Genomic DNA, 26838 nt, shown 5'->3' with positions numbered 1-26838 from the left:
AAAATCTCAATAATTAGCTTAATTATTCTATCCTAATTCTTACTTCATTTACTCTAAACAATACTTTATTCCTAGTACTTGGTCATGTGACATGACCTTTGAATATGGCTATTTATTCTTCTCCATCCTTAACCATAGTGTTTCTGATGATTGCTTAAGTTTCAGAACCATTGCTGTAGGTCAGTGTTTCTCAACCGAGGGCAGTTTTGTCCCCCAGGAGACATCTGACAATGTCACTTTTGGTTGTCACAACTGGGGAGTGTGGGGTTGCTACTGGCATGTAGTAGGTAGAGGTCAGGAATACTGCTAAACACTATACAGTGTACAGGGCAGCCCCTCTCCCCGCGCCAAACAAAAAATTATCCCACCCAAAATGTCAATAGTGCTGAGATTGAGAAACCCTGATCTAGATATGTAGTAAGTGAGATTGTGTGTCCCAAGCAGGTTATGTCTGAGGTTAGGATACATTACTCTTTGAACAGTGCATGTCACTCTAGTGCAGAGAGTTCAGTTTATAAGAGGATATCCCAGTTATGTTCTGCTTCCTCAGATCCTGCCAGTTTTACTGAGATAACTAAAGACTGTGATGAGAATAAAGAAAACAAAACTCCAGAAGGATCTCAAGGAGAAGTTGATTGGCTCCAGCAGTATGATATGGAGCGTGAGAGGGAGGAACAAGAGCTTCAGCAGGCATTGGCTCAGAGCCTTCAAGAGCAAGTAAGAGATATTTATATTGCTACTTTCTCCATACCTGTCTTTTCCAAGAAATAGAACAATAATAATAGTGAAAAACATTTGTTAAGCACTGTGTGTCAAGCATTATTCCAGGTGATTTACATACGTTGAACCACTGAACCACCAAAACAAACTAAACTTGTTTGGGGCTTTTGCCTTGGGTTTGAAACAGAAACATTGATTTTTTCTTTTTTAAAAAACCCAAATGCAACAAAATGTCTTGTTGGTTACCTCCTATTGCTATAATTTATTGCACACTAAAGCAAGATGAGTTGTTAGAGATCATCCCTAGTCCAACTTTATTTTGCAAACAGTTGAAACAGCCAGTATACCATGATGATTTTATCATTAATATTTTAAGGCAAAATGTTTGTTTTAGTCATTTTCTCACAATATGAATCCTTTCCTATGAATTATTTGAACATAAAATTCTCAGGAATATTGTCTGAAATTTTAGATTTTAGTCATAGACTAACATTTATCTGCTCTTTTCTTTATGTAGTAATCTATTCTTCAATTTTTAGTTCTTTATGCTTGTATTTGCCAAAGCTGGTTGATTTGCACTGTTGCAGTCAGCTGAGGTATCTGACTAAAAGGTGATATTTTGATGGTTGTCTAATCCTATACAATACATGTTAGTAATAAAAATTTGCCAAGACTCCCTAGAATGAATGCACAATTTTAGTGTTTGCAAATATCAGATTAAGAAATCTAATGTCACTAGAATATTGGGTCTTAATTTAAACTGCACATTAATATTATCTGGGGAGCTTTAAAAAAAATACTGATGCCTGGGTTGTTCTGCCCCCCAGAAATTCTGATGTAATTGATCTCAAGTGTGGTCTGGCATCTAGATTTCTTTTTTTTTTTTATAAGGGTTTTTTTTTAAAAAAAAAAACTTCCCCCAGTGATTCTAATGTGCAGCCAAGGTTGAGAACTCCTGCTTTAAAACTATTTCAGAGCCAGCTGCTCTGTATCCTTTTATTGATATTTATAAGAAGTACCTCCCTAGTTGCCTTGTCATCAAGATGTGTATATGTCAAACTGTCTTACAAATAATATATAGTAATCATTTGTTGTAGAAAACTTAGTGTAAAAGACCATGGTTTGGTTTCTTAACAATAGTTGCTTATAGTGCAGAAAAAGAAAAAATTCAGCAACCCTCCTTTTCTTAGACAAAAGACATATATTTTTCTTGTCAGCTGACCCGTTTAAAACTACCTTATTTGTCTCAGATATAAGGATAGGATTATGAGATGAAGTTTCTTTAGTTTGATATACCTGCATCATTCTATTAATTACTAAAAGAGAATCCTTTACCTTCTTGTTTCAGCATAGACTTTATGTACTTGGATAAATTTAAGTAATCATATTTCCTCTTAGAGAACACCTCTGTAACTTTCTTGAACACAGTACTATTGCTCCCAGAACTATAATGCAGAATAGCTCATTCTAAGCTTCTTATACATTTAAGTAACTTTAAAAACAAGTCTAGAATTGAGAAAAGTATAAAACAATTTTACTTTTTTTTTTTTACTCATGCATCCTTTGTAAGTTATCTTTTCTCTGAAAATGAGAGGGAAATTTTTTTTTGTAGTAAACATTTTCCTATTCCTTTTATAATGAGTCATCTAGTTGAGACATTTTCAGAGGTACAATTTTTTTCTAAGAAAACCTCGTATGTATTAGAAAAGCAACAGTCAGCAGCATTCATTTAGTATTTACCAAGCTTCTTTTACATGTTTATGGTTTCTTTAACAAGAATAAAAATAGAAATCTATGAATAATATGTTGCGGAAATATTGTTTATCTTGATGTCACAGGCGTAGGGTCTGTGCTAGAGCCAGCTCCCTGTCAGCTTAGGAGAGCCCACTATACATACTTCCCAAATCTGCATTCAGAGTCACATTGGTAGCTTAAAATTGGCCATGGTAGGAGTATTTATACCAAGGAACTTGGCAAATCCTGTAAATCAGGGGAAGAAAAGAGAGCTATTTCCTAAGTATCTGCTATGTTCCAGGTATCTCATACATGTTAGAAGAAAAGGAAATTACATCATAATGTCACATTGAATGGCTTTTGGTTGGCAAGCCAAGCGTCATTAACTAGAAGAGATAGCATTTAAGCCTTTTTAACCCCCACGTTTTTGTTTTAGGAAGACAGTGTTGGAAAAAGTAAAGAACTTCTCCACATCCCTCAAGAGGTCATATTCCAAACATCCATAAGATTATAGAAAACATTATTAGCAAATACTTTCAGAGCAGTGGATTTTATCCTCATTAAATAAGTTTAATCAATACTTCTTTAAATACCTTAGTTTTGTTCTTATCCCTTTAGGAGGCTTGGGAACAGAAAGAAGATGATGACCTCAAAAGAGCTACGGAGTTAAGTCTTCAAGGTATGGAGATTAATTACATTTTTTAATATGCTGAAATGTATCACAGAAGAGCATAAAAAATGTTTTTGTTATTTTTAATAACAGTAACAAATTTGAACACCTCCCAGGTAAAGATATAGAACCTTAGAAGTTACCTGTATACGCCTTCCCTTCCCTCCCTCCCAAAGGAAACCACCGATCTGACATTTGTATTCATCATTAACTTACCTTTTTTAAAAAAAAAAATAATGTTACCATGCATATTCATATCCCTAAACAATACTTTTTTGACATTTTAAATATGAGCTTTATTTTAAATTTAAAGAAACACTGAAAATAAACACTTTTTACAAATTATATCAAACACTTAAAACATAATCTGGGAATGTTAAACATTAATTCTTAATTCAAAATAATGACATTCATAGAATACATCCTGGTGCTGGCCAATATCGAGTTTACTTAAATCTAGTAGATTTTATGTAAGCTTAACCATTAATCCTTCCTAAAATTCGGTGATTATGATTCAACTTTATAAGGTTAAGCAAGTCTTCTGTGTAATACCCTCATATAACTTTTTCAAATACAAACATTTATACCAGCAAGGAAATTATTAAAACGTATATAAATTATGCTGAGGGGCTTGATTAAAAGGCTTTCTATATGGAGAGAGGCATCTCACCTTAGAAAGCACACACACACACAAAACCACTTAATTGAATATAAGATGCCAGGACATTCTTTTAGTTATGTTACACAGCACACTGCACGTTTATAAGTGTCATTCTATTATGTATGAACTGAAAACATAATATTTTTTAAAAAGCCCTTGCCACGAGGGAGTGGAATATGCCTGCATTAAGCACAGAAACGCAGAGCTTTTTACAGGATGTCAACTGACTGCCTGTCTCCAGCTGGCTACCAGGCACCACTGAAAACTGTCACCACCCTCAGAAAGACAAGATGGTCTTGTTAATGATGTCCACGGCCTCCAGAATCTCCTCCTCCTTGATCACAAGTGGAGGTGCAAACCTGATGATATCACCATGGGTTGGCTTGGCCAGAAGTCCATTATCTCGAAGTCACAGACATACCTTGCAAGCATCACAGTCTTTGGTTTCTCTAATAACAATAACATTTAATAATCCTTTTCCTCTTACAGCAGTTATAATATCAGAAGGTAGCTTCATGCGTTCATTTCTCAAGATGATACCCATTTGTCTGCCTTTTTCAGCAAGGTTTTCTTCTTCCAAAACCTCAAGGGCTGTGATGGACACTCGGCAGCCTAGTGAACTGCCACCGTACATAGAACCATGTTCCCCTGGTTTAATGGGCAACATTATTTCATCATTATACAACACTGTGGATACAGGGTATAAACCACCAGAAAGTGCCTTTCCTAGAAGAACTGTATCAGGTCTGACATTTTTGTGATCCATAGCCAGCCATCTACCAGTTCTGGCCAATCCTGTCTGTATTTCATCAGCAATAAACAGAACCTGGTCCTGGGTTTAGAGCTCTTGCACGCCCACAAGGTAGCCTGGATCCAGAACAACAACGCCTGCTTCACCCTGAATTGGTTCCATCATGAACGCCACAACATTTGGATCCTGAAGTGCATGCTCAAGAGCAGGCAGATAATTATATGGAGTGATTTCAGAACCTGACATAAATGGTCCAAAACCATTGTAACTGGTTGGGTGTGTGGAACTGGAGATTGCAGACAATGTTCTACCCCAAAAATTTCCGGCTGCAAAAAGCAATCTTCGCTTTGTGTTTTGGGATACCCTTCACAGTAGTATATCCCCATCTCCGAGCAAGTTTGCAAGCACTCTCTCCAGCCTCCACTCCTGTAATCATAGGAAGAACTTCGTGGTAGTTGAAAAGTTTAGTAACATACTCTTTCTTTTTTTTGTCTGCGTTGGGTCTTCATTGCTGGGCTCCAGCTTTCTTTAATTGCAACGAGCGGGGGCTACTCTGCTGCGGAGTGCGGGCTTCTCATTGCAGTGGCTTCTCTTGTGGAGCACGGGCTCTAGGTGTACGGGCCTCAGTAGTTGTGGCACGTAGGCTTCAGTAGTTGTGGCTCGCGGGCTCTAGAGCGCAGGCTCAGTAGTTGTGGCACATGGGCTTAGTTGCTCCACGGCATGTGGGATCTTCCTGGAACAGGGCTCAAACCCATGTCCCCCTGCATTGGCAGACGGATTCTCAACCACTGTGCCACCAGGGAAGCCCTAGCAACATACTCTTTGTATTCACCAGGCACGTTGTTGTAGAAAGCTCTAGACGTTAAGGTCACTTTATCCACCTGACTTTTCGCAGCATTCACAGTCTTTGGATGACAGTGCCCTTGGTTGATAGCACTGTAAGCACTGAGAAAGTCAAAATATTTTCTGCCTTCTACATCCCATATGTAAATACTTTTTCCTCTCTCCAGGGCTACAGGTAAAGGGTGGTAGTTGTGGGCACCATATTTAGATTCCCGTTCAAAAATGTAATCAGAGGATGGAGGACCTTGGACTGTTTTTTTAGTTGCAGCGGATGTATTGGGTTGGCCAAAAAGTTCATTTGAGCTTTTCCGTACCATCTTGCAAACTTTTTGGCCAACCCAATAGCAGAAGCCACTGAAGAATGAATTCTATGGTGAAGGACAGCAACAGTCTGCACATGTGCTAGTCTGGAAAACATGATGTCCTTCAAGTAGGAATATCACCAACCATCCCTTCTTCCCACAGTTCAGATTAGAATACAGATTTTTAACCCAAGATCCAGGGATGGTCTTCACAGGGTCCAATAACTCCTGGCGGCACCTCCAAGACCAGCCTAGGACACGCGACATCAACTGAACAGCTGCCCTAAACAATATATTTTTTTAATTTTGAAAAATTAAATAGCAAAGACAGTCTATCTGTAATCCATCTGTATGACAGCAATACTGCCACTGTTAAGACTGCTAGGAGAAGATAATGTGACTTCAGTTTCCCCATGAATTTATAAGAGCTCACTCGGGAAGCCAGTGAGACAAGTCGTGAATGAGTATTTAGAAGCGTAAGGTTCACCATAGTCAGGGGATTTGGCAGAACTTATTTATGGACCATGTGCTGGAAGTCTACCAGGACAGGTAGTCACGGGAAGTGAGCTAACTCTGTATTTTCTAAGATCACTCTGGTCTTTCTCTGGCTCTGAGAAATAGATTAAAGCAAAACACTTTGCTGGTATAAAATGAGTGTTCTAGGCTGATCTAGACACCAGGGGATGGTCAAGAGAGCAAGAATTTCACTGGCAGATGGTTGAGACAGTTACAAATAAGAATTCAAGCTAGGCTCACCTAGGCATTCTGTCCTCAGATTTAAAAGATGGTACAATGGTGGTGATGACTGACCGTCTCAAGTCATATTGTTCCAGTCTGGACTGGTTGCCCTCTACATCCATGCACAGATATCCTGAAATCTCCCTAACCGTTCTCCAGGGGATTCCCTCTGATTCGCTCTTTTGTTCGAATCTCCCATTTCCTGTATGACTCTTTTCTCATCCTTTGTGTACTTATGCTTTGATGGAGAACATCCCCAGTAGTTTTCTTGAAAAAGAGGGGATGTGACTTAGATTTTTTGGAGGACTTGAAAGTTTCATTCTGCCCCAGTATTTGACTGATAGTTTGTCTGAATATAGAATTCAGGGTTTACAATCATTGTAAAAGCATTGTTTCCCCCCACCTTCATGCTGTTGGGCAATGACAAAAGTCTTGTTTGCTGGGTTGCTGTATGAGAAGTCTAAAGCTGTTCTTTATTCTGATGTGACATCTTTTTTTTCTGAAAGCTTATAGGATCTTCTCTTTGTTTCCATTGTGATTAAGTTTCACAGTGATGTGCCTTGATGTGTGTCTGTTTCATCCATTTCTGCTGAGCACTTAGAGGATTATTTTAATCTAGAAACTTTTGTCCTTCAATTCTAAGAAATTTTCACTGATTTCCTTCATTCTACTTCCTCTCTTTTCTCTTTTTGAAACTCCTATTATTCAGACATCCTAGTCTGATCCTCTTAATTTTCTCATCTCTTTTCTCTGTTTTCCATTTTTTTGTTATTTTGCTGTACTGCCTGGGAAGTTTCTCCAACATTATCACCAACTCCAAACTTTTTTTTAGTATTTTATTTCTATCATATTTCTAATTTTCAAGAACTGGTTTTTGTGATTGTTACTTTTTTATAAGATTTTGGAGTGGGGGTGGTTCATAGAAGCAATACCATCTCAACTCTCTGAGGATATTAAATACGGTTCATTTTTTTGTTTATTTGACATTTCCATCTCCCTGAATAGATTCTCTTTTCTCCAGATTGCTCTGTCCTGTGTGTTTATTATGGTCTTTACATTCCTTGTTAGAGTCTTTTTTCAATAATCTAGTAATCCTTGGCTGTCAGCTCATGATTAAGAGTAGGGGACTAGCAGAAACTAACACACCATTGTAAAGCAATTATACTCCAATAAAGATGTTAAAAAAAAAAAGAGTAGGGGACTAAAAAGATGATTGGAAGCTCTGAGTATATGAATAGCTAGGACTTGTCAACTTTGAGTTTTACAGGGTTTTACTGTTTGGGGGATGATGTTAACATTTTAGGCCTTCCCTTGGGCTGGTAAGATTCCTAAAGAAAGTTTTCTAGTCTCTTGCCCTTGCCTACAGGTAAAAGATGTGGCTGCCAGAGTTCTAGAAGCCAAGTATAGGCATAGGGCTGGGGGTGGGGGTGAGAGTTATATTCATCTTTCAATATGCACACTGTCGCCTACTCCCCTATTTTCAGTATGGTACTCCCCTGTGCCTGGAATCCTCCAATCCAGAGACTGTTTTACCAACTCTCCAGAGAACAAAGCTGCCGACCTCTGTCATTGCCCAGCAGCATGAAGTAAGGGGAAGTGGATCTAGGAGTCTGTAACTCAAACAACTTTCTCCTAATCCTTATTTTTATCCTCTTCTTAGCCTCCAGTTTTAGAGATACCTGCTATTTCCAAGTTGTATGTCTTTTGAGGACTCTGTAATATAAATTGGATTGGTTCTCAACTTTTCCATTACTGGCTTAAGTTTGACTTTCTTAGGTCTGCTAAGTCAGTCACCCCTCTATATTCCAGAGTCCAGAATTTTGAGGCTGTAGTCTTTTCCTGTTCTTCCCATTCTTAAGTGTTCATGTCTTTTAAACAACTCTATAAAAAAAAAAAGTCATTTATGCACAGATGCTCCTGGGATTCTTTATTTGAAGCCATTAGTTAAAGATGGATTCTTCCAGTGGAAACACATTAAGGAGAAAAATTGGACCTTGGATTTATTTGTTTAGTGTATTTTAGGTAAAACTTAGGAGTGTAAGGTTGAATTTCCATTATTTTTGTTAAATTTCAAAGTATGATTTAATGTTGAAGAAAATGAAAGGATGTTGATCTTCTTATGGTCTCTTTTCTGTCAGATAATTTATGTTTGCTGTTGGCACCTATAATATGCACCAAGTGTGTCAAATCTAACGTATAGTTTATATAATAGAGAATTCAGTGAAATTGGATTATCTGTAATTTCTTTTTTTCAGTTTTATTCCTTTCTTAAAAGAGTATTATCCCCTTTCATATAAATATATTTAAAACAAAAGGGAACATTTCTTTTACAGATAACTGGTGCCTGAATTTTTATTCCCTAGAGTAAGCTGGGTGAATTGGAACCCTAATAATAATATGTTTTATGTTTCTTAGAATGATAAAATGTGTACTTCAAGCTGTTTTATACCTTCCCAATCGTATCTCTTTGTGTCTATTCCAAGAACTTTTACAAGACTTTGTCTTTGTGTTCTTCAGAGTTTAACAACTCTTTTCTGGATTCATTGGGCTCTGATGAGGACTCTGGAAATGAGGATGTTTTAGATATGGAGTATACAGAAGCTGAAGCTGAGGAACTGAAAAGAAATGCTGAGGTGGGTGACATTATATTCCATTTGTAGGTCAAGTTGTCAGTACTACGCCTGTTGTTCCTTATCTTCAAAGGCCCCACTGTCAATGTCCATTCCAGGTCCCCTTCTGACCCTTTGGCAGCCATCAAATGGTCTTCACTTTCTCTTGGCCTTTGCTTGTCATTTCTTACACAGAAGATTCTCAAAACAAAATGAAAAAACAAAAAAAACACACATCCTGATCACCTTATGTGCATGTTAGGTAATAACTTAGTAATAGTTCTCAAGGTCATATGTATATTAAATCACCTTCCATTCTACCAAAACTATTTTATCTTTAAGGTTAAATACTAAAAATAGTTGATTGTTACTCAGTAAAAACTGTTGATGACATTAACTAGAGCACTTGAAATCTTTTTTTACCCTAAATAATTGCTTTTTTCCCATTTTCCAAATTTTTTGTAATTTTAATTACCCAGGATCCCACTATTCTAACACAACTACTGTTAGCATTTGATATATTCTTTTATCATCCCTACCCCAAAGTACCCTAAGTATGCTTTTAAAAAGTCATAGAATAAGTACAGTTTTTATCCTACTTGTTAAAGACTATAAGCATTTTATTTTTAATGGCTATACTGTATTCCATCAATGAACATGCTGTTTATTTTATTTAATTTTTAGTTAACATTGAGCATTTAAGTTGTTTTTTTTTTTCATTATAATAAATAACATATCGAGGAACTGTATATGATTGTAGTGTTTTCTATGTTAGGATTTTCTTCTTTAAGGAAATTCCCAGAAATAAATTACAGCTTCAAAGTTTTTGCACATTTTAATGGTTTCTGGCTTACCTATAAGCTATATTTCTTCCCAAAATTATATCTTATAGTGCTGCCTGAACTGTGTATGATTGTTAATGTTTTCTATATTAGGATTTTCTTCTTTAAGGAAATTCCCAGAAATAAATTACAACATCAAAGTTTTTGAACATTTTAATGGTTTCTGGCTTACCTATAGCTATATTTCTTCCCAAAATTATATCTTATAGTGCTGCCTGAAGTCCATGAATATCACTTTTCAGTTGTTTTACTTTTCTGCTAATAATATTTAAATAGCATTTTAAAAAATATTTAAAATGTAAAAGTTCATCCATAATCTCTACAGCAACACAGCAACTCTTTTCATTTTTTCCATTCTGTTTTTCAGTACTTAGCCATTAACATATCTATTTTATAGAACTATAGTTATTATGTGTGTTCATGTAAGTTTGAAAAACAAGTTAACATGTTGCTGACCCACATATTTTTTCTTTAAATAACTGAATAATACTGTACTGAGCTGATATACCAGTAACCATTTAACTATTACTGAGCGTATTGTTAGTTCCAAATTTTCATTATTATAGATAATGCTACAGTGAATAATTATATACATATATACTGTTTCCTTCTTTTGCATTATTTTCTTAGGATAAATTCTTGGGGAGTAGAATTCTTGGGTCAAAGGATATGAACAATACCAACCACTGGGTTTTTTTATTGAGTCTAACCCCCCACACATTGAAACTTTGCCATGTCAGCTTTGATAATAAATTTAAAATTAGTGTTTTGCTTGTATTCAGATGAAGAGTTGAAAGTCATGCCCACTTCTGTTTTCCAGACAGGAAATCTTCCTCATTCCTATCGGCTCATCAGTGTTGTCAGTCACATTGGTAGCACTTCTTCTTCAGGTAAATGGACATTAGGATTTCAGCATTTTATAAATGGCCTAGCCAGCATTTACTCCTTATTGGGTTGCTCTGAGCCTAGCTTTGTGAGGTGTAAGTTAAACACATCAAGAAAAACTTTGAAATCGTTTCTTTGATCACACTAAGTGTGAATTGTGTTAATAGGTACAACTGTTTTGATTTCTCTATTCACATGTGACCCAAATGTCCCTAAACAAAATATATTTATCAAAAAAGTTGTCCTGGTATAGTAAGGTGAAATGGGGTTGGCTGTTTCTCTTTCTGAAACTTCCTGTCCCTGAGAAAAATTCAGTACTTTTTTTTTTAAATTTATTTATTATTTTATTTATTTATTTTTGGCTGTGTTGGGTCTTCGTTGCTGCGCACGGGCTTTCTCTAATGCGACGAGCGGGGTCTACTCTTCAGTGCGGTGTGCGGGCTTCTCATTGCAGTGGCTTCTCTTGTTGTGGAGTGTGGGCTCTACGTGCACGGGCTTCAGTAGTTGTGGCACACGGGCTCAGTAGTTGTGGCTTGCGGGCTCTAGAGCACAGGCTCAGTAGTTGTGGTGCACGGGCTTAGTTGCTCTGCAGCATGTGGCATCTTCCTGGACCAGGGCTCGAACCCGTGTCCCTTGCACTGGCAGGAGGATTCTTAACTACTGCACCACCAGGGAAGCCCCTTTAATACGTTTTTTTAAAAAAATAACCTTAATTTTAAGATTTTATTTATTTCAGGTCATTACATTAGTGATGTGTACGACATTAAGAAGCAGGCTTGGTTTACTTATAATGACCTAGAGGTATCTAAAATCCAAGAGGCTTCTGTGCAGAGTGATCGAGATCGAAGTGGTTACATCTTCTTTTATATGCACAAGTAAGAAACTTTGCCTGATCTGAAGCCGTGGGCTAAAAATCACTTGAATTCTTTTTTTTTTTTTTCTTTAAGGATAAAATGTTCCCATCAATTAATTGGTAGACAATTTACGGCTTTTATTGTCTTTGCTTAGGGCTCATGTCTTGATATTTCCAAAATATTTTTTCTCTTAACTTACACAGTAGAATCTAGGTATAGAACTTAAGATCTTTTTATGATGGAAGCTGTCCTGTCATAAAACTTTTTGGTCTTTCATTGTATCAGCTAGAAGATCTGAGTTATATGGATAGGAACTACATAGCATTTCTATCAAAGCTAGCTATTGCCATTCCCCACTAAGTATTTTTAAGAATCGGCACATGGGGTTAAGATGGTAATAAAATTAATGAGCTGCTTATTTAAATAAAATTTAGGCACCATGGGATTATGCAGCCTTTATCAATGTTTATTTTCTGTCTATCCTCTGTCTCTGTTCACTGAATTTCCTGTTTAACTTTTTATTTGTTTTATTTTAAGGGAGATCTTTGATGAGCTGCTGGAAACAGAAAAGACCTCTCAGGCACTTAGCATGGAAGTGGGGAAGACCACTCGTCAGGCTTCATGAGAAACAAACTCCTGGGTTGGCAGTGTGCACTGCATATTCTCTCTTACTGCCACCCACTTCTCTTTCCTCTGCCTGAGGAGAATTTAGAACTCTACTTGATGCGGGAGCAACAAACAGCTCAGGGCCAAACCAAAAGACGAAAACTGCAATTATGCGGAACGCTCCATTAATTGTTTTATGGAAACTTTGGTCTCACATCTGTAGCTGATTATCCTTTTTTTCTCCTACAAGAGTGGCACTTCCTTCTGTCTTAGGAATACATGTTGTAAATATATATATATATGTACATACAGACACACACATACACACGCATATATGTGGAATGAATGGAGCCTTAAAGAGTTAGGATAGCCCACCAGAGTATGCCTGGTCAAAATTAATAGCACAGCAGTTTGGAGACGAGATGAAGTTGTCAAAGAGTCCGTTCACCTGAGAAATGTGTGAAGATATACATATCATTTGGCATTTAGCTTTTATGTTCCTTGAGTAGTTTCACTGAAGTCTGTAATCTTTCATGTGTGTTTCCTATTAGTAAAGTTCACTGGAAAGCCAGCTCTCCATGTTACACTAATGACAGTTTGTCCTCCTGACAAAGGAGGGACAATTTCTGCCACCTGACTTGAGGAGCTTTTTTAAAAAAATTATTTCATGGATTTGTAATGCTTTTGCTGTTTACATGCAGTCCCAAGAAATGGATTGTTGGTGCTTTGGAATGTGTTATGTTCCCACATTTGGTATTCATTGTACACTTTGTATTTTCTTTAAAGAGATTCCTTCACACAGTATTTTCATTGTATATCATCTATATTATTACCGTGGTGAAGATAGAATCTTTTATTTTTCTTCTGTGTCATTCTTCCATGGAGCAAGCATTACCCTAACAGACTGCAGCCAAAACTTTAAGAGGTAGGAAAGTGATGTTGTCCCAGTTGGGACTCCCCTACAAGATTACCTAAAGAATATGAAGAATGCTAGCATCTCTGTCTCCCACACATAGAGAGGTCAGGAGGAGTATTCTTGTGTTAAAGCTGAAACTCTGGACCACTAAAGCTGAAAGCCCTGCTTCAAGGGTGAAATTAAGCACACGAGCTATAGGATAAAGCTTAAACATATAACCATTTGCTGTCTGGCTTTGCCCTTAAAACAGGATGAGGATTAAAATATGATTGGTTTAGGTAATTCCAATAACTAACAAATAACAAAGGTGCATAATTATCTTTTTAGGTGCTTTGAGTTGAGGTTAAATGGGGTTCAGCATTAAGTGCTATGTTAGTCACTCAGCTGACATAACCAGCTTGGTTAAGCAGCTTGTGAAACCATATAAAGAATGAGTTTGAGAGTAGAATTTTGTTCGTAAAATAATTTTGTGAGCCCAGGAATCATTAGGATCACACAGAGTTAAGTATAGCAAAATGAAACCTTCAACATTTTCTTTCATTTTTAAGTCCAACATCACAGGTGATGTAACATCTTTTCTGGAAGATTGCCTTAAGAGAGCTCCAGCCCTACTCTTGAAACTTGGATGTGTTCTGACATAGTAACCTATTCTAAAATATTGAATCTTTGAATTATAAATGGCCCCAGCACTTTTGCTTAACTACTGATAAAAGCTTTGTCTCCTACCATTTACCTACCTGTTAATGTAGTGAACGTTCCAAAGTGGTATGGTGGTAGGATATGCAGGAGTAGTATAGAGCAGAGGAAAATACTTGTTTAAAAAACTAGCTTTTAAAATTTTGTTTATTTCCACTGGGGAGCCTTTTTTTTTTTTTCTTGAAAATAACTGGTTTTCTCATATGTGAGTGAAGTGATAATCAAATTCTTTAGCTGTTTATTAGTTCACTGTGTCTGTATTTGAGAGCTTTTGAGAGATGCTGTTAAAAATGATTGGGAATGATTGACATGAGTGGGTGCATTTAGGGCATTTAAACAAATAAATATAATGCCATAAGCCTAGGATGCCCATGAAGTACCCTTGTTTGACTTGCTTTTCATAGCTTGTGTGTGTGTATGGTTTAGAAGTACACTTGGCTTGAACCTAATTTGATTTGTTCTTCATGTCTCAGGCAGGAATTATTAGTTGAAAAAAGTAGATGCGTTATGTCACTGCTCATACACTTGCAAGTTTGGGACTTGAAATTTCCTTGATGTCTGTCCATTGTTTTGGCCTGGTCAGCCTTCCTCTCTCCCTTCACTCCTTCAACTATTACCCCTTTCACTACAAAGTTACTTTCTCATTTTGGTTCAGTGAAGGATTAATGACTACACATGGAGAGTTCAGCTGGACCATGTTGATGGAGTTTTGTTTTTTTGAGCTGACTGTATGTATTTAAAAGTTACAAGTAGATAATATTTTTTGTGCAGTTTGCTCAGAATTGGGGAATGGAGCATTTGGCATGTTGGTGCCCGAAAGGGACAAGTTAGATAGGGACAGAGAGCTTCAGTTCCAGGCAGCTTGCACAATAAGTAATATTCCTATTGAAAATACCAAATATGTTACATTACTTTAAATGACTTTGAATTGGAACTTGACAGTTCTTAGTTCTACACACAAGTGATCCTAATTGGAATCTTTTGATAGGGAAAGCTAAACTAAAATTCAAACTTGTTGATTATTATCACCTAATATTATTACAGAGGATTGGAAAGTTGCATGTGCCCAGATGCTGCTATCACTTTAGAAGCCCTGACTATAATTTAGGCCTATAAGGAGATAGATTCTGTTTTGTAGGGAATATATTTATGTGTACAGACTCAGAAGTTCTGTTTCAGCAGGATAGAATAAGAAGCAAGTCCATGAATAATTATTCTATTTATATTTTGATTCCAAGAGCTACTTGTTTACTTGCCATGGTCTGTTAATTTCAGGCCTAACTTAATGGCTCAATAACAAATGTAAATGTGTTTACATTTTAAGAAGTATGCAAGGATACTTAAAGATCAGTTCATTAACTCTGGGAGGCAAATACTAGATTAGACATTTATTTCTCTCCTTGATCAAGTGTAAACTTTTTCTAAAAGAGAAACTTTAAGAATTAAAACCTCAGCAAGTGAATTCCTGAATTTACCTATTCTTCCATATTGCAGTTACCATTATGTAACTGTATAAATATAGCTCTACACATGTACAGCTAGTTGTATAATGAAAATTATTCGGAAACACCTAAATTAAAGAGATTCTTGGCAGTATCTCATACGTAGTGGAGCATTATGAGTGTAGAGAGAGCATGGGCATTGAAAACATACAGGAAAAAAGGTAGTTTGTAAACTCATTTGTGATCTACTGAACAGAGATTATATTAAAACAAATAAAAATATTACCCTTCTTCCTCTTTCTTCTCTGTCCTCTAAATCGACTACAGTGGATGCTCTTAGTCATCCAACCATTTTTGCCCTTTTGTTTTAAATCAAGGAAACAGCGCTGGATCTCCAGGTACATGTGGATCTTGTGTATACATGGAGATTTTTAGAAAAAACAACACCCAGTACTAGATGCAAGTCACATAAAAGTGTCCCCCCCAAAACAGAAACATCTTTTTCCTCCTCCCCATCTTGCATTACACCAAGTAATGCTCTTTAAGTGTGTACAAAATCTAAACAGATTTCTGCCCTCTAACATCTTTCTAATGCATTACTTCAAAATTCTAATTTTGTCTCTATCAATGTCTTATTTACATCTGAAAATATATATATATTTATTTTATTGGAAAACTAGTTTGTTAGGCCTTGAGAGTTTTGTGACAGGTTTCTTTTGCTGTGTCTCACCACGACCACTGACTCCTCTATGGCATGCTTTGATTACCAAACTTCAGGCAGTCTCTTTTGTTGTATCGTATTTATACACAATTAGTGTTTTCCTTTCCATGTGTGCTGTGTGTCTGAGGTTTTGAAGTTTTTAATAAAAAATGTGCCAGTGTGAATACAAGCAGTTGATTTCAGTAATTTGGACTTAAAGTGCAGAGGTTTGAAGTAGAGGCGTGTCCACTGGTGTCAGAGTAGAGTGGATGAGGGTCTGCATCAGGACTGGAGTTTGTTAGGTCCAATGCCAAAACAGAAGAGCAATCATCTGAACTGGTCTGTTTCAAGAACAGAATGGGTGGAAGAGTGAGACACAGTGGTTGTACACACCTCTCGTCTTTAGTTTTCCCTCCCTCTTTTCCTTCCATCCCCATCTTCTCTGGCCTATTGTCAGTGTTGTTTATTTATGCTACGGAGAGGAGAACAGAAGTAAGCTTCCTACACTTTGCCTAGTTGAGCCACTACTAGGTTTGCTGGCAGCTTTGGCCACATTATTTGTGAGGTGATTTTCTTTCTTTGTGTTCAGAGTGACTTTTGATTCTGATTCATTATGTTGTTTTGTATGGAGCGGCACTTTATCTGTGTTTTAGCAGAACTGTTCCTCTGTACCCTGTACGGTTTTTCCTTGTTTTTGTTTCCTTTTTAAATTATGCATAGAGTTTTTTGTGTGTGAAATTAAAGCCTTTATTAACCTTATGTTGGTTCAACTGTTATTTCTGAAAAGGACATATTCTTGCAGACACTTAACCCGTTGTTGAAGTTGTGGAAATCACCTGTTGGCCTTCTGACTTGGACTTTCAAGCACACTGTTACACCTTAAAGGGGATGGGATGGGAAACCAGGTATGGCTGAGTCAGCACCAACGTCCAGTGGATTTCACCTGGGGAGCCTGTGAAGCTTTGCAGAGGTTCTGGATAACAGTTTTTAAACCCAGCATGGGCCTTAACTGCGCTCTTCCTTCGCCTTATTATTAAGAGTACCAGAGAGGGGGGTGAAATGGCATTTGTATTTCATACTTGCTGTTGGGCCTTAAGCCTAGGCCTAGTGAGTATGTTGCTCTCGCTGGGTACTGGTTAGTGAGTATTGTGAAACCTCCTAAATAGGGCCATCACCTGGGCCATTCAGCTCTTTCAAAGAATGGGTCCCCTTTAACATCACCTGAGGAAGGCAGTAAGAAAAGTATTATGTGAAAAGGAAAAGCCATTACTCTCGGAAAGATATAAAACTGCAAAATGCTTCAGCCCACCGGCCATAATTAAAAATGAGTCATGATAAAAGCCTAGGAAAGGCTCTTCTGTGAAGTGTTGGGCTGCTCTTCTAAGAAGGAAAAGCTCTAGAACAGGATGGTTTAAAAGTAATGCAACACCCAGGATAAAAAAAATGCAACCACCTTCTTGAGACCTGAAATTGGGACCACAGGCTCCTTATGGAGGAATCATCTTTCTGGAGGAATAGGTAGATTACTAAACAGAAGTGGCATTGCCACAGACTGCTGCTCACAGGTACAACTGTAAATTTTCACTTCCATTAATATAAGACTAATACCAGTAATAACAAAACAAAGCTCTGCAAGCGGGGTAGGGTACTGCTTTAAACCACAGCTACTCTTGCTTCTCAAAATAGTCCTTTTTTTTTCTTGAGGTTTTGTTGCTTCCATCGAGGCAGAGCAGAGAAGGCAGCAGGAGTCATCCCCAAGGCCTTGGTGAAATCCTCAACAGACAGGTGCTCCTAGAAGAGGAGAGGGACCAGAGGGCAAAGGTCACATTCTTGCCAGAGTTCGATTTGTTGAGTCATATAGGTGTGTACAGAAATCAAATGAGCAAAAACAATGTTGTGAGAGCCAGGAAAGGGATGGGAAGGGGGGAGGTGGCATTCTGAGGTCCAAGAGATTTGATCCCTGAATTTGGAACATAATGAAAAGGACGGTAACAACATGAGGCAGATAGAGCTCCTTTTCTTTCGACCAGGGTCAAGTTCACACTAACCCTGAAATAAGAATTACCACATTTGACTTAGCTTGGTTAAAATGTTGCTTCTCTTTCTAGGTCTTAGTTTTCCTCTCTATAAAAATGGGAGAGGGCTTCCCTGGTGGTTGAGAATCCACCTGCCAATGCAGGGGACACGGGTTCGAGCCCTGGTCCAGGAAGATCCCACATGCCGTGGAGCAACTAAGCCCATGTGCCACAACTACTGAGCCCGAGAGCCACAACTACTGAAGCCCACACGCCTAGAGCCCATGCTCCACAACAGGAGAGGCCACCACAATGAGAAACCCACGCACCGCAATGAACAGTAGCCCCTGCTGGCCGCAACTAGAGAAAGCCTGCATGCAGCAACGAAGGCCCAACGCAGCCAAAAATAAATAAGTAACTAAATTTATTTTTAAAAAAAAGCTTCATGACATTGAATTTGGCAGTGATTTCTTAGATGTGACTCCAAAGGCACAGACAACAAAAGAAAAAAAGAAAAAGTGGACTTCATGAAAATTAAAAAATTTTGTGCATCAAAAGAAGACACACAGGGCTTCCCTGGTGGCGCGGTGGTTGAGAATCTGCCTGCCAATGCAGGGTACACGGGTTCGAGCCCTGCTCTGGGAAGATCCCACATGCCACGGAGCAACTAGGCCCATGAGCCACAACTACTGAGCCTACGCATCTGGAGCCTGTGCTCCGCAACAAGAGACACTGCAATAGTGAGAGGCCCGCACACCGCGATGAAGAGTGGCCCCCGCTTGCCGCAACTGGAGAAAGCCCTCGCACAGAAACGAAGACCCAACACAGCCAAAAATAAATAAATAATAAATAAATAAATTTTAAAAAAAGACGACACACAGGGACTTCCCTGGTGGTCCAGTGGTTAAGACTCTGCGCTCCCAATGCATGGGGCACGGGTTTGATCCCTGGTTGGGGAACCAGGATCCCACATGCTGTGCAGTGCAGCAAATAAATAAATAAATAAACAAACATGCCTGGGGAAAAAAAAGACTACACACAGATGGAAGAAAATAGTTGCAAGTCATATATCTGATGACTTGCAACTATTTTCTGATGATGCAGCCAAAAATAAATAAATTAATTTTTTAAAAAAATGGACAAGGACTTAATTAGACATTTCTCCAAAGACAACATACAGATGGCCAATAAGCACATGCAAAGACGCTCAACATCACTAATCATTAGGGAAACAAAAACCAAAACTGCAATGAGATACTACTTCATGGTCACTAGGATGGCTATTATGAAACAAAAATGAAAACAAAACAAAAACAGGAAACGGTAGTGTTGGCAAGAACGTAGAGAAACTGGAACCCTTGTGCATTGCTGGGAACCACTATGGAAAACGGTATGGTATGCCTCAAGAATTACCATATGACCCAGCAATCTGTTTCTCGGTATATACCCAAAGGAATTGAAAGCAGGGTCTTGAAGAGAGATTTGTACAGCCATGTTCATAGCAGGCATTATTCCCAATGGCTAAAATGTGGAGGTAACCCAAGTGTCCATTGACAGATGAATAGATCAGCAAAAAGTGGTATATAAATACAACAGAACATTATTCAGCCTTAAAAAAGAAGGAAATTCTGACACCTGCTACAACATGGATGAACCTTGAGAATACTGTGCTGAGTGAAATAAGCCCATCACATAAAGACACATGCTGTATGAGCCCACTCACATGCAGTTCCTAGAGGAGCCAAACCCATAGAGACAGAAAGCAGAATGGTGGGTGCCAGGGGCTGGGGGAGGAGTGGTGATGGGGGAGTTGTTTAATGGGTGCAGAGTTTCAGTTTGGGAAGATGAAAAAGTTCTGGAGATGGGCAGGGTTGATGGTTGCACAATGATGTGAATGTGTTTATTAATGCCACTGAGCTGTACACTTAAAAATGGCTAAGATGGTAAATTTTATATTATGTATATTTCACCATAATTTTTAAAAAAGGGAAAAAAAAGAAAGTTAAGGTCATCTGATCCCAATACATGCTCCACTGCACCACACTCACCCCCTTTCCTGAGTGATTTCAGGGATCCTGTAAAGGTCATCTTTCCCTCCCAGACTGGCAAAGTATATACTACTGTGCTCACAGGTGACTGAATTTTACCATTATAGTTATCTTCATCTCTCTTGGCTTCTAGGTTTGTTCCTAGTTAAGAGGCAACATGTTCCTGGTTAAACCTCACCAGTCTTCTATATTCCACTGTGAATGCATCAGCCATTATTTTGTGGGAACAGGTTTTGCTTAGAGATGGTGGCAGGTAGCAGCAGGGGTACAACTGAGGTGAGGGGAAAGATGCTAAGAAAAGAAGCTAGGAAAGCCACGAAACAAATTTAGAGTCAAATTTTGCCTAGCTATTGAGTGGGAAACAAAATATTTGGGTAAATGACATGTACCAGCTTCTCTCATCCTGTGGATCATCTAGAAGATTAGACAGCAAAATTCTACCTTTTCACTCTTGGTTTGAAAATCACGACTGGGAGTCACCTTTCTAGACCTTGGGTCTCTTCAGCCTTAAGACTGAAATGACCTTTGCTCCCAGTTCAAACATGATATAGTAGTGAAACTGCTGGGAGCTGGCCAGTATCCTCAAGGCATACTCAAGTAAGAACCCCAAATTCAAATTGTTAGAAAAGAGCATCTCCCACCTCCAGCTCTGCTCCCCCAGGCACCAGAAGGGGCCAGAGCCGGGGTGAGAGCAGTGGGATTCTTTTCAATCTTGGGCTGTTCTGCTATGTAGGATTGCCCTGGAAAATGTTTTTTTGACTGCCTCAGAGAGCCCTGAACTGAAGAGCTTCTTGGTAAACACCTGTAGATGGATTTCAAGCTCAGGTGGATCTGAAGCCCCAGTTTTCTAACCTGTCATCCCACCTCTGCGCATTTTCTGCTCAAGGCTCCTGGGAGGCCTCCCCACTCCCCCAGGCAGGGCAGTGGAGCACCTTGTTTTGGAAGAAGGTCCCTCACAGCTGTGGCTGCCGTCTTGATGGTCTGCAAGTGCCTTAGGTGCCCTCTCTCTGTCCCACCCAAGCTGGCTCTGCAGCTTGGTTGAGACTTTTGGACTCTGACCCCCAGGCTAGAGGGCAGAGACTGCCCATCCCAGTGGACTTGAATCTTTCCACTGGTCCTGTTCTTGAACCCTGCAGTCCTACCAGCTGATTACTGGCCTCACCCATGCCCACATCCGCCTCTCTGTGGTTTACTCATTGGTACTCAAACAGATTACCCTCTTGCTGCTGCCTCTACGTCTGGAGCAGCCAGAGAGCTTGTCCACTCTCCCCACTTGGCATGGAGCTCACAGCACTGCTGCAAGAATCCACGCTACTCCCACAATTAAAAAAAGAAATCAGCAGCAACTGATTTTTTAAAAACTGATTTTTTAAAAAGAATCTAAGACTTTTTAGACTGCTTCTACCATGGTGGGGTTGTCTTGATTCTGTTTGTTATATTCAAAATGAGCGATCTACTTAGCTTCCATTTTTTAAAATAGGTAAATGCATATTTAACTTTGTTAGATATTGCAAAATTCCCCTCTACAGGGGTTGTAACATTCTGCCCTCACACCAACAGAATAATATAATTTCTCCACAGCCTTACCAACAAAATATATTGTCAATATTTAGCCTCCTTTTAATCACCTGGTTCAATAATATTGGCTGCCCTTCCATTTAGAAATACTTTTTCTGTGCTACGTGATATGACAGTAACAGCGGGACTCAGAAGACCTGATTCTTGCTCTGACTTTGCTACTGACTAGTTACATCACATTAGGCAAGTCACTTCCCTGCTCTGGGTCTGAGTTTTCTCAGGTGCAGAACAAGCAATGATAATAACAGCCTACATGTATAGAACACTTCCTATGTACCAGGGGCTGGGCAAATAATAATATTTGTAACATTATTATGAATAATATAATATTATATGATATTGGGATCATCCCAATTTTACAGTGAGGACACATTGGTGGATATGGGAGAGAATGCACAGAAGGGTTCTAAAGGTGACGGGCAGGATGCAATGTTCTGGAAACAATACACTTATGCATATATCGGGCCCAAACCCATAAAGGACTCAGATGTTCCTGGAGAAAATAGTCATCTCACTTCTGTAGATTCATTAATTTTTCTCTAAGACTTCTTTATGGTTTATTATACACAGAGTAAATTTTCTCTTCTCTCAGTACCCTCTCAGGCTAGATTTGCAGTCTATTTTAGATGTTCATGAAGTGGGAATGAATACTAGAAATGTGGGTTTTGTTTTCTTCTTCTTTTTGGCCGCACCGCATGGCATGTGGAACTTCCCTGACCAGGGATCAAACTCGTGCCCCGTGCAGTGGAAGCACAAAGTCTTAACCACTGGACCACCAGGGAAGTCCAGAAATATGTTTTTTAACAAGCCCTTCTTGCCAAACTCTCTCCCACAAGTGGTCCACACAGACAGCAGCTGCAGCTAACTGATGGACCCTGTGCCAATGAGTCTCCTCCCCGGTGCTCCTCTGAATCGCCAGCCCGCCAAACATGTATTTCAACCAGGATGTCTCTTGGGTGCTGCAAACGACATGGCTGCCACTAAACTCATGATTGTCCCCTTCTAAGCTGGGTCTGATCCAGGATTTTTATCTCAGAAAATGACACAACTTTCCCCTCTCACAACCTTTATCCGTTCGTTACCAAGTGTCGTTGATTTAACCTCCGAAATATTTCCCTAAACCCTCTCCTTCCCTCCACCCACCCCCACCTCCACCTGCCACCATCTATTCTAGGCTCCCGTCTACCTCTCAGCCTGACTTGTGGCTGCTGCTTTGGCCACCTTCCAGTCCATTCTTCACTGAGCAACTAGAGTGGTCTTTGAAAAGCGTAAGCCTGTCTGCCACTCCCCTGCTTCACCATAATGGTTCCCCTTGATTTTTAGAATGGACACCGCCCACCCCTAGCCTGGCGTAGAAGGCACTGCCCAGCTCCCTGCCCCTCCCTAGCTATCAGCCGCCCCTCCCCAGCTCCACATACCCCACCGCTCTGGCTACCTCATCCTTTCGCCCGAGCTGTGTTTACTTCCTACTTCTGGGCTTTGTGTATACTGTTCCTGTCTCCAAGAGTAACCCACTCTGCCTGAATAATTCCCGTTCACCTTTCAGAAGGAAATCTCTGACTAAATCAGATTCGTCCTCCTTCTCAGAGTCTGACCCACCTCCTTCCTGCTGGGATCCACGCCCTCGGGAAGCTCCTCCACAGGCTTGTTCACCAGCTGCTCCAGGGGAAAGATGGGTAGAGGCCCAGAACTGATATTGCTGTTAGCGTTGAACACGTCTAGTTTAGGGTTTGCGAGCTCCTAGGGAAGAAAAGGAAAACACTGTTAGTTCAGCTGGTTGGTGTCTGCCTTCCAGGCTGCCTTTTTCTCTGAAGTCAACACTGACCCTAGGGGACCTCTTTCAAGAAGCCCTCCATGGGAATTCCCTGACGTTCCAATGGTTAGGACTCGGCGCTTTCACTGACAAGGGTCCGGGTTCAATCCCTGGTCAGGGAACTAAGATCCCGTAAGCCTCGTGGTGTGGCCAAAAAAAAAAAAAAGAAGAAGCCTTCCATGACCCGCGCCTCCCACTGTCCACACGCACATACACACACTCATAAAAACATGGCACTTTGGACAGGACCCATGAGCTAAAGCTTGGCGGTCTGTATTCAGCCAAAGCCAGTGGGTGTAAGATGACTGTTTTGTTCTATGACTTATGAACTTCTCCATGGCTACCCTGATGTTCGAGGTCTACCTTGGACATTTATGACCCTCTTTCTCTTATCTGTTGTGAAACTGTCATCCGTAAATTCACTTAGCCTTGACCTATCTATCTACGCTTTCCCATCTGCACCATCCGTCAACCAAGAAGGGTTTATTGAGTGCCACAGGGTTCCCAGCCTGCGGGTGAGGCTGAGGAGCCACACGTGTTATCTGCTGATAACCCCAGCGTGCTTGGGAAATTGCTCTCATGTTCTGGACACACTTCTGCAGAGTCTACTTGGTCTTGTTTCGCCTGCAAGCCTGTGAACTTCTTTGATTTCATATTTCCACATCTTAGGCCTGTAGGCGGAACACATTTCCATGAACTAACTGAAACATCGAAGGAAAAGGTTATTCTACCCAGAGAAGGGATCACCAGGGTGATGATAGTAGAGAAGTCACTATTTCCCCAAGTGTGATCTGCGGACTAACTGCATCAAATTACCTGGGCCCTTTGTGAAAAATACACATATTACTAGGTCTCAGCCCAACTCTACAAACCAGAATTTTGGGAAGTGGGACCTTGGAATCTGCATTTTAATAAGCTTCCCCCATCCCCTAGTTCCCCATCAGCCAGACTCTTATGCATGATAAAATTTGGGAGCCATTTCACTAGGGAATGGAGGAGACAAAACAGCTAGAGGCATTGAAGTTAAACAGCAAGAAGAACTAGGAGAAGTGGGAGGGAACAGTGGGAAGGAAGCAGAGGACCCTGGCATGTTCCGTGGAGCTTTCTCGGCTCTCACGGGTCTGACCATTGTCAATGGCCACCGCCAACTGCCCCGTGCTCACATCAATGATCTGGCCCCAGTCTCCAGAGTTTCCAAGCTCCGCCTTCAGGGCCTCATAGGATTTGGCGTTCTGCAAGTAAAGTAAGTAACAAATTAGACCTGGGTCTCAGCGGAGGAGACAGAAGAATATTTTCCTTCAGGCTTTGAAAGAAGGCTGGCCTAGGGCCCGGGGGTGAGAAGGAGATGAGGAAGCTCAGGGGGAGGCTGGAGGACGTCCCTGAAAAAGGAGGTTGGATGGTAAGGATGAGCACGAAGGGCTGACGGGTAACAGGCTGGGGCAGGGGGCTGTTTGCCCTGCTTGGCCCAACATGGGGATGGAAAGTACGATTTTTCCCCACCCTCGGGGTCTAAGCAGTCGCACAATCTTGAGACCCCTGCCCACACTGTGTAGGCTCTGGGGGACTGAGAGGTCCTGGAGAACTGGGGGGCTCCTCTCAGATCCTGGAGGGGACCCTACCACGGAGGAGTGAAGGGAGTAGAGGGGACCTTGGCTCCATGGGGAGCCCCATCTCCACATCCCCAGCGCCTGGCAGCAAGCATGGCGCATTATGAGCTCCAGTTATGCTGACTGAATGAATGAGTGAATGAATAAATGATTGAGTGAGTGAATGAATGAGTCTGTGAGAGACGCCAGCACAGACTTGAGGTGGGGGAAGATCTGCCAGAGTTGTTGACTTGGGACACTGACCTGGGTTTGAGAAGTTCTGGCATCTAGGTGTGCAGCCTTGAGATTTATTTGAATCCATCATCAAGACTAAACTTAGCTCATCAAACACTGAATTTGTTTAAACACATTTGAGGAAATTAATCTAAGCTTTATTTCCCTAATCTCATCTGTTTTGTCAATTTCATGTACCCAAAGCCACCAGGTCAACATTCATTCTACCTTAGCCTTCCTCCTTCCTTCAGAGAACATTCACTGGGGTTCCATTTTGAGGAGCTGCCCTCTGCTTCTATCTGAGACCAGTTTAGAAAATCCTGTGGAAATCTGATTCACTGTCCCTCAGGTAAGGACCACAGATAGGACCAGGAGACATCTATTTGCTTAGAATTTAGTGCCAGGAGACATCCGTCTTTAAACACTTTCCTTTAGAACTGACATGTTCAGAGGACCCACCAATGCTGTCGCATAGAAGTTTCTGCAATGATGATGGAAATGTTCTTTTTCTGTGCTGTCCAATATGGTACCCACCAGCCACATGTGACTAGTGAGAAATCAGTTCTTTAATTTTAATTCTTTAATTCATTAATTTAGTGAGAAATCAATTCTCCAATTTTAAAGAAATCAATTCTTTAATCAATTTAAATGCAAATTTTAATTAATTTGCATTTAAATAATCAGTACAGCTCTTACCAATAATGTCCAAGAGCTTTGAGCTAAATCTAGTGCACAAGAAAGATACTGTCATTAGCCTAGGTTTTTGATAGATTTCCTTTCTTCTCCCTCACCAGGGGCCTTAATGGTCTTGCTGCAGCCTTACTGTTTATTCTAAGTCTCCCCAACCCCTTTACAGATATATCACAGGTCGTCTATCACAATGAACAGAAAAGCCAGGAGTCCACCCTGCCCTCGATGTGCCATGAAGGATGCACTGGGCTGGAAGGAGCAGGTGGGCTGGGGCCACTCACACTCCACTTGAAGGGATCCCAAGCCAGGAACCAGCCCGTGAATGTGGGGGGCTCGTGTCCTTGCTTCACCACAATGATGGGGGTCTCGGGGTCCCGGCCGCTGGGGTGGGTCTTGAGGTATTCCTGCACCGTGGTGGCTGCAGCTTTCTTCTCGGCCTCATTGGCATTCGTTCCAATCCAGAAAAAGACCTGTGGAGCATCCCAGAGTCAGTCCTTTCTGTGCTCCCTCGGCTCCCCCAGGCTCAGATGTCCAGAAGTGGACCCTGACCTTGGGCAGGCCCCATCAGGCCTTGATTTTGCCTCTGGAAATGGAGGTTGGACAGATGCCCTCTACTTAGATATTCTGCAGATGTGTGACTCCCAACCTCTCCAGAGCCAAAGACCCTCAAATACACTCCTCTGCCTCATGAAATGAATTGGACTTTGGGAGAAGAATACATCCTGCCCTGCAGTCCCTCCAGGCATGTTCCTCTCTACTTGCCTTCTTCTTTCTTAGGCTCATAACACCACTCCCAGGGAGAACGTATATGGGAGTCAAGAAAACGTCAAACCTTACCTATCCCTAAAGCCACTATTTCTTGGTTCTGGGGATTGAGGTGGCGGGAAGGCAGGTCCCCAGCCCTC

General features: G+C 40.3%; 2 protein-coding genes and 1 pseudogene across 9 annotated transcripts in view; 1 reads left to right on the top strand and 2 right to left on the bottom strand.

The window, feature by feature from the left end:
- The window catches only part of USP37 (ubiquitin specific peptidase 37), a 93529-nt gene extending 76809 nt beyond the window's left edge, over window positions 1-16720 (top strand). For 7 of the 8 annotated variants that reach the window (XM_059928683.1, XM_059928681.1, XM_059928682.1 and 4 more), the window contains 6 exons: window positions 551-717; window positions 3073-3133; window positions 8937-9052; window positions 10691-10760; window positions 11492-11630; window positions 12147-16720. In XM_059928683.1, the coding sequence (XP_059784666.1) occupies window positions 551-717; window positions 3073-3133; window positions 8937-9052; window positions 10691-10760; window positions 11492-11630; window positions 12147-12234 (641 nt within the window). In that variant the 3' untranslated portion in view covers window positions 12235-16720. Of the gene's footprint in view, window positions 1-550; window positions 718-3072; window positions 3134-8936; window positions 9053-10652; window positions 10761-11491; window positions 11631-12146 lie in introns of those variants that run through there. The other variant, XM_059928686.1, reaches the window with a different exon arrangement.
- On the bottom strand, window positions 4063-5797 carry LOC132368696 (ornithine aminotransferase, mitochondrial-like; annotated as a pseudogene).
- Window positions 16692-26838, bottom strand: part of VIL1 (villin 1) — a 26372-nt gene continuing 16225 nt past the window's right edge. The window contains exons 17-20 of the mRNA XM_059928687.1: window positions 26215-26403; window positions 24587-24655; window positions 23210-23350; window positions 16692-17760 (exon numbers count right to left, since the gene is read on the bottom strand). Coding sequence (XP_059784670.1) covers window positions 17647-17760; window positions 23210-23350; window positions 24587-24655; window positions 26215-26403 — 513 coding nt within the window. The 3' untranslated portion in view covers window positions 16692-17646. The remainder of the gene's footprint in view (window positions 17761-23209; window positions 23351-24586; window positions 24656-26214; window positions 26404-26838) is intronic.

This window comes from Balaenoptera ricei, chromosome 7, assembly GCF_028023285.1.
Source record: "Balaenoptera ricei isolate mBalRic1 chromosome 7, mBalRic1.hap2, whole genome shotgun sequence".
In the NCBI taxonomy this organism is placed as follows: domain Eukaryota; kingdom Metazoa; phylum Chordata; class Mammalia; order Artiodactyla; family Balaenopteridae; genus Balaenoptera; species Balaenoptera ricei.
The sequence above is the reverse complement of the archived record's forward strand: the minus strand, read 5'-3'. Positions and strand labels throughout refer to the sequence as shown.